Source organism: Terrapene carolina, unplaced genomic scaffold, assembly GCF_002925995.2.
Source record: "Terrapene carolina triunguis isolate 2854851 unplaced genomic scaffold, T_m_triunguis-2.0 Scaffold18193, whole genome shotgun sequence".
Lineage (NCBI taxonomy): Eukaryota > Metazoa > Chordata > Testudines > Emydidae > Terrapene > Terrapene triunguis.
The window spans coordinates 1-7,250 of NW_020682544.1; the positions used below are offsets into that span (position 1 = coordinate 1).

The following is a 7,250-nucleotide window of genomic DNA, read 5'->3' on the forward strand; positions in this document are numbered from 1 at the left end:
AATGTATTAACTACAGATAGATTTTAAGTGATTATAAGTAGTAAGCGTACAGACCAAAGCTAGTTACCTAAGAAATAAAACAAATTTGCAATCTGACTTCTATTAACTAGACAGGAGTTGAATCAAGCGGTGTTTCACCCTGACAGAAAATAGAAGCAGGTCACAGGTCTTCCATACACGGGCAAGAAATCCCTTCAGCCTGGAACTATCTCCTCAGTTCAGGCTTTTTCTTCAGACCTGTTTCCAGGTGTTGAGTTGTGGGGGGAGTGAGAACAAGTGATGTGATGTCACTTCCCCCATTTATAGGTTCCTCCAGCTTGCTGGAAAGATCTTTTGCTATGATGTGAGTCAAAAAGTGTCCATTGTTTACCTGCCCCCTTTGAGAAGGCTTCATTGTACACAGATAATGGTAATGTGGATTCTAGGGTTGCCAACTTTCTAATTTCAGAAAACTGAACACCCTTGCCCTGTCCCCTTCCCCCCGGCCCCGCCCCCCCATCTCCGTCGCTCGGTCTCCCCCACCCTCACTTACTTTCACCGGCCTGGGGCAGAAGGTTGGGATGTGGGGTGTGGGCGTTCTGGGTGGGGGTACGGGCTCTGGGATGGGGCCGGGGATGAGGGGTTCAGGGTGCAGGAAGATGCTCCAGGTTGGGGCCAAGCGGTTCAGAGTGTGGGAGGGAGGTGCGGACTCTGGGAAGGAGTTCAGGTGCGGGAGGGGATGTGGGGTGCAGGCTCTGGGAGGGAGTTTGGGGGGTGTGAGGGGGCTCTGAGCTGGGGCAGGGGGCTGGGGCGTGGAAGGGGGGGTCAGGGTGCAGGCTCTGGCTGGGGCAGTTTGCGGGGGCTCCAGGAGGCGCTGATGTCAGGTGGCCCCTTAAATTTCCCAGGCCTCAGAGGCCGCTCTGTCTGCCATGAATGCTGGACACGTGGCTCGGGGAGGACAAACGTTTTTCCTGTTCTCTGGAATGCGGGGGGAGGGAAGAGAATTCCCCGCAAGCGACACACACCCCCGAAAACCGGACGCCAGGCAACCCTAATGGATTCCCCTTACTGAGCCATCAACGCTGTCTGGCTTCTCCATTGTTGTACCTGAAAGGCTGCTTGTGGGTGTTCCCAAACTCACTACATATTTCAGTAACACACGCATAGCAAAACATCATCACTTCGCATACAGTGATCCCACATACAATCCAACAGGAGATTAATGCTTAACAGATCAAGCCTTTTAAAATAGTACCTCGCAAGGCAGACTTTTTACAAAACACATCATAATTATATCACCATGGTAGATATGGGGGTGCCAGGGTGTTGCTTTGGGGTAAAGAGTGTCACACCTCCCCTTAGACACAGTCACCCTGGGAGGCGTGTGGGGTGCAGACTCCCCGACATGGTGGCCCCCATACCCGAGAGGCAGGGCCCTGCTCAGAGCCCATAGGGACTTGCAGTCAGGGCTTGTGCCCTGGGGCCCCAGTCTGCCTCCCACGGAGTTCACAGCTCAAACCCGTCCCCAAACGGGGCTCCCTGCCCGAGGATCCTAGGTCACCTCTGCCCTCGGCTGGCTGGGTCCTGGCAAGGGGGGTCTCACTAACGTGTCCCCTGCCTTCCCCAGTGCCCTATGACGTCTACAGAGCTGACCACTCCTGCCTCACCGTGGTGCTGCCAGTGAACGCCTCCGTGCGCGATGTGCTCCAGTCCCTCACCCGCCAAGAGGGCGGGCACGGCGAGCGCATGCTGGTCAAGGTCAACTCAGCAGGGGGTGAGTGAGTGGCGTGGTGCTGGCGGGAGCTGGGAAGTGCGTTCGCCCCCCTCCCTCCACCAGCGGCACTGGGGCAGCACGTCCTCCCCCGACCTCCCCTGCCAGCTGCACTGGGGCAGTGTGTCCTCCCGCCTCCCGTTGCCTCCCCCCACCAGCTGCTCTAGGGCAGCACATCTACCCCTCACCCCCCCCCCCCCCCAGCTGCTCTGGGGCAGCATGTCCTTGCCCCGCCAGGGTGTCCCTGAAGCAGGTAGAGTGAAGAGGGGGCAGTAATGGGGCTGGGAGAGTGGGATGCATTCACTTTAGGCAGTGTCTGGGTCTGCCAAGCATCTGGAGGCCTGTTCACCTGCCCAACCCCTTTTCTGCAGCAGCGACACCTGGCCCCTCTCCCCATGCTGCAGCTGCCCCTCTCCGCTGCCCCCCAGGCTGCGAGGATTTCCTCGGGGCTCGCCCTGCCCATGCTGACCCAGAGGGGGCGACGGTGTTCTAGTGGCAGCAGCTGCTCCCGCTCCCGCCTGGCCCAGGCACCACACTGCGCCTCAGGCTGCATGGCTGATCCATGTCCTGCCGAGACCTCCCAATCCTACACCCTGAGCCGGTCCCCTCTTGAGCTGGAGGGAGTGGGGTGCCCCATGCTGCAGCCAGTGTGCTCCCTGGGGCACTGTCGTATGGCACAGCCTGCTGCGGCCCTCCGCCGGCTCTACGGGTGTGTGGGGTTGGCATGCCCTCCTCACGGGCCTGTGAATTCACTTGGGGACAAGGGGGATGCCGGAGGGACCAGCCCTGAGCTCCGCCATGTCCCGGGCTAGCAGCCCTTGCTCACGCTTGGATTTCCCCCTGTCTCCCCTGCGCCCCAGGGCAGCGAGGCTGGCTGCGCTCCATCCCCGAACGTGCCTGTCCCTGCTGGCTGGTGTGCGTGCAAACACCGCCGCCTGGTGGCCACTGCGGGAGTAGCTCTCCAACAGGCTCTCTCTCTCTCTGACAGATAAAGCGGGGCTGCAGATAGACACCATCGGTGTGTACACATCCCTGGGCCTGAACGAGAGACTCTTTGTTGTGACTGTCCAGGAGCTGCACACCCTGGTGAGGGCTGGGCTGGGGGGAGCAGGGTTCTAGGCTGGGGCCAGGCGAGCCTTGTGCCCCTCTCTTTGCCAAGGGCTGGAGACTCCCTCCCACGAGCTCTGGTCCAGCACACACACCACCTGAGGGCTGCTGCCCATTATCAGAGACACTCAGAGCTGGGAACTGGTTGTTACGGGGCGTGGAGAGCACTGCAGCACACAGGCCCCGGGCAGCAGTGCCTCTGCCCCAGGGACTGCCACAGTCTGCTCCCAGCGGCAGGAGCCGCACCTTGACCTGTGGGGTAGATGGCTTGGGGTCTGGCCTCTGTGGCTGGTCTGCCTGGCTGCCTGGGCGTTCACAGCCACCTAAGATCTACCAGCTCCCCGCTGAGCTGGGCAGGGCTCTGGCCCAGGGCTGCCTGGCTCACCCGCAGGCCGTGCAGAGCACACAGGGCTAAGGAGACGGGGGCGTGTGACATTCTCGCTCCTCCTCTATCCAGACCCCTCATCCCGAGCAGCTGGGGCCCACCGTTGGCTCCTCAGAGACCCTGGACCTCATCAGCTCCAAGGACTTGGCCAGTCAGCTGACGGATTACGACTGGAACCTCTTCAGCAGCGTCCACCAGGTAATGGGCCGTGTCTGGAGCAATAAGCCTGGGGTCAGAGCAGAGGGGATGTGGGCCAGGCGCTGGGCTGGCTCTCAGGAGGTGCGGGTCCAGTCCCAGCCCTGAGCTCTGGCCCTTGTGTTTTGAAGGTGGAGCTGATCTATTACATCTTTGGGCAGCAGACGTTTCCCAGCGCGACCACGGCGAACCTGGAGCGCGTCATGCGACGCTTCAACGAGCTGCAGTACTGGATCGCCACCGAGCTCTGCCTCTGTGCGGAGCCGGGCAAGCGGGCCCAGCTGCTCAGGAAGTTCATTAAGCTGGCTGCACAGTGAGTGACGTGTGGGCAGGGAACTCGTCCTCCAGGAGTCCCCGCTGCACCCAAGCCAGCCCTCTCCATGGAGGCAGCCTGGCGCTGGGCCCTGCTGTGCTAGCTGTGTCATCCAGGCCCAGTGCTGGCCCTCAGCCCCCGAGTTACTGTATCTTCCATTTCAGCCTCAAGGAGCAGAAGAACCTGAATTCCTTCTTCGCGGTGATGTTTGGTCTGAGCAACACGGCTGTGAGTCGCCTCGCCAAGACTTGGGAGGTACAGACCAAGGCACAGGCCCTGCTGCTCCAGGTCAGATCCAGCCTGGGAAACTTCCCCCAGGCCCTGGGAACCTCAGCTCCTAACAGCCTAGGCAGAGGTCACCTCCTGCTGGGCGATGCGCCCGAACCAGAGCCCCAGGCTCAGCTAATGCGAGTGTCCTGGCCAAAATCCAGCTGCTGCTCACCCCGCTCAACTCCCTCCCATTGAGATACAGACGCCTTCTTTACTCCCTTCCCTATACCCTGTGTTCCACCCCAAAGGTGGCTGCAGCTGAAACAATCCTTGTGTCTAGTTTCTGGGCTGGGGCCTGCCTTCTTCACACCCAGAACTCCCACGGGAATGCAGGCCGTTCTGGGTGCCCAGGGCCTGGCTGTGGAGGGGCTGTCGGGGGGTCAGCCTCCATGCAGCCCCCAGCGCGGCAGAGGCTCTGAGAATGCGCTCTGTGTGAGGAGCAGGAGAGGGTCCCGGTGCAGGGGGCTGGAGGTTCGGGGGAAGCTCTCACCTGCTCTGTCTCACACACAGAGGCTGCCGCACAAAACCAGGAAGCTGCACTCAGCGCTGGAGCGTATGCTGGTAAGTTTGGCTCCCTTTGCCAGCACCTTCACCTCCCCACATGATTCTTGTAGATGGCGGAGCCCCCCAAGGCAGGTTCCCATAGCCCAGCCCACCCAGCTGTGGGAGCGAAGCCATGCTGGGCTGGGGCAGTGCCTGGGGGAGGGGTCCTTTGGGGGCAGGAAGTGGTGCAGGTGATGCAGGAAGGGGAACCCCCCCTTTCTGTGCTGCATGCAGCCCCCGTGCAGTGCTAGAGGGCTCCATCTCAGGCCCTTGCTCCATGGTGTCGGAGCACTGCAGGAGGAGCTGTGCTAAGCCCCCTGGTCACGGGTGATCCCAGGTACTCTGGGTGTGAGCCAGGGTGCTGGCCCCAGTGTCATCTGGGTGAGGACTTTCTGCCTCCCTAGGTCCCCTGCAGCATCAACTGGCTGCAGCGGTCCCCTGCCCTTCCAGCCCAGAGCTAAATAGCTGCTGTGCTCCACCCCAGCGGTGGTGAGGTGACCCTCCAGCGGGGGCGCTCCCTCAGGCTGCGAGGGGCTGCACGGGCCTGGGGAGCCACAGGCCGCTTGTGGCCGGGGGAGCTGAGCTCTGGCCTGCTGGGGGCCTAGCCTGCAGCCATGGCCTCGCGAAGGCACCACTCTGGGGCCAGGAAATGGCTCCTGCTCTGAAATCCTTTTCTCCTTCCAGGACCCGTCCTGGAATCACAGAGTCTACAGACTGGCCATCGCCAAACTGACCCCGCCCATCATCCCCTTCGTACCCCTCCTTCTCAAAGGTACAGGAACAGCTCAGGAATTTCAGCCGGGGGGGGCTGGGCAGTAACTCTGTTTCCAGAAGTGACCCCCTCCCACAGTGGGTTTGCAGGGACCCCACCCCAGCACCGGGTCCCCTTCTTCCCAGGGAGGCCAGTTCCTCTGGGCACTAGTGTCCCAGTGGGGCGCTGCTGGGTCCAGGCACATGCCCTGGAGAAGTTCAGGAGACTCCTCACGTGGCAGGGCAGTATGGCTACTGAAGGGGACAGCTTTGCACTGCCTCACAGTGACACAGAGCCTGTCCCGCGGGACCGGGGCTCCATCCTGTGGGGCTGGGGGACCAGGGCTCCATCTCATAGGTCAGGGGGACCAGGGCTCCATGCCACAGGGCCGGGGGACTGAGGAATTCAATCATATGCAGTTGGCTCCAGCCCCGCAAGCTCCTGATCTCTTTGGCCATGGGGCCAAGCCTCCAGCAGACACTGGATTTGGCTGCTGTCAGACTGCTCCTTGGGGGTGCTCTGAGTCCACACGTCCATTACCAACCCTGGGGTGTGGGCGGTGGGGGAGTCCCTGCGGGAGCCCTGCCCTGCCCTGCCGGACGGAGGAGCATTGGTGGGATGGGCCAAGCACAGGTTCAATGACAGCAGCCTCCCCGCTGCAGAGAACCCCCATCTCTGTTGATGGTCTGAGGCGCTAGCTGGTGCCTGTGGAAGGAGGCTGAGCCGCGGAGGCTGGGCACTGACTTTGAGGCTTCCCCTTGTAGACATGACCTTCATCCACGAGGGCAACCGCACGCTGGCAGAGAACCTCATCAACTTTGAGAAGATGGTGAGCCAGGCAGAACCTGTCACCCCTCCAGGCCGGCCCCACTCCCCCCGGCGGCTGCGGGGTCTGGCGAAGTGAAGCGCTGCACAGACACTAATGCATTTGGGGGTCCCTCAGCAGGCGGCTCATGCGCCCCATTTTTCCAGGGAGGAAGCTGAGGCGCAGTGAGAACCCAGGTGTTCTGGCTCCTGGCCTCATGCTCTGACAGGCCTGTCTGGAGGAGGGGCTTCGGCTGATAACAGTGCTGAGAGTGCCTGTGCGCAGGGGCCGGACGGGGCTGGCAGGGGCCACCTCCTTCACCCACTCCCAGCCCACGGGCTCCTCCGCCCCACGGCAGCTCCCCAGCAGGGTGTGGCTGGCCCCACCTGCCTGTCCTGCAGTGCTGCCCCAGCCTAGCAGAGGGGATGTCCCGCCATGGTGCCCCATCCCTGGGCCCATGGGATTGTGGTTGCTCTGCACATTTTGCCCCTGTTCCCCATGGCCCTTTGCTGGGGTTGCCTGGCTGAGGGACAGGCCCTTGGTAGAGGGCATGTGCTGGACGAGGCAGCTGTGCCCCACGCCCCTCACAGGCACTTGGCTTCCAAAGGAGTGGGAGGGGGAAGAGCTTTACCTGACCATGTGTGCGCCGGGCCATGCTCCCTGGCCCATGAGTAACCCTGTGCCTTGCCTGCAGCGAATGATGGCCAAGGCCGTACGTATCATTCACCACTGCCAGAGCCACACGTACGGTGAGTGCGCGCCAGGGCCTGTGGGCAGGGCCAGCACCCAGCCCTGGGGAAGGTCACCCTCCAGCCAGCATCACACAGGGGCCATGGCAGGTCGCGTCTCCTGTGGGTCGAGTTCTGGCTCCCGTGGGAGCAGGCACTTTGCCACCCATCCCCAGCACTGGGGTCTGCCCTTCAGGGTTACAGCTTAGACAGGACCCAGGGCGGCCAGGGTGGGGGTCCTACCAAAACAGCCCAGTAGGCATTGCCAGTAGAGTGGGATTTAGGAGGAGAGGGTACTGGGGCATGTAGGGGGGTAGGGAGGGCACCGTATAGGGAAGATGGGGGGCATTGGAGTAGGAGGGCAGAGGGTGTTGGGGGAAAAGGAGGGGAGTGCCCAGAGCTG

The 7,250-nt window shown here is 62.0% G+C and overlaps 1 protein-coding gene across 1 annotated transcript; it reads left to right on the forward strand.

Moving 5' to 3' along the window:
• Positions 1-1,606: 1,606 nt before the first annotated feature.
• Positions 1,607-6,970, forward strand: LOC112122188 (rap guanine nucleotide exchange factor 3-like; the record flags this gene model as incomplete). The annotated part of the gene is made up of 9 exons (XM_026661857.2): positions 1,607-1,753; positions 2,739-2,836; positions 3,315-3,440; positions 3,569-3,750; positions 3,915-4,005; positions 4,531-4,581; positions 5,248-5,335; positions 6,079-6,143; positions 6,814-6,970. Coding segments are annotated over 9 exons (1,005 nt in total), but the record flags the coding sequence as incomplete, so codon positions are not given.
• Between the last annotated feature and the right edge of the window lie 280 nt (positions 6,971-7,250).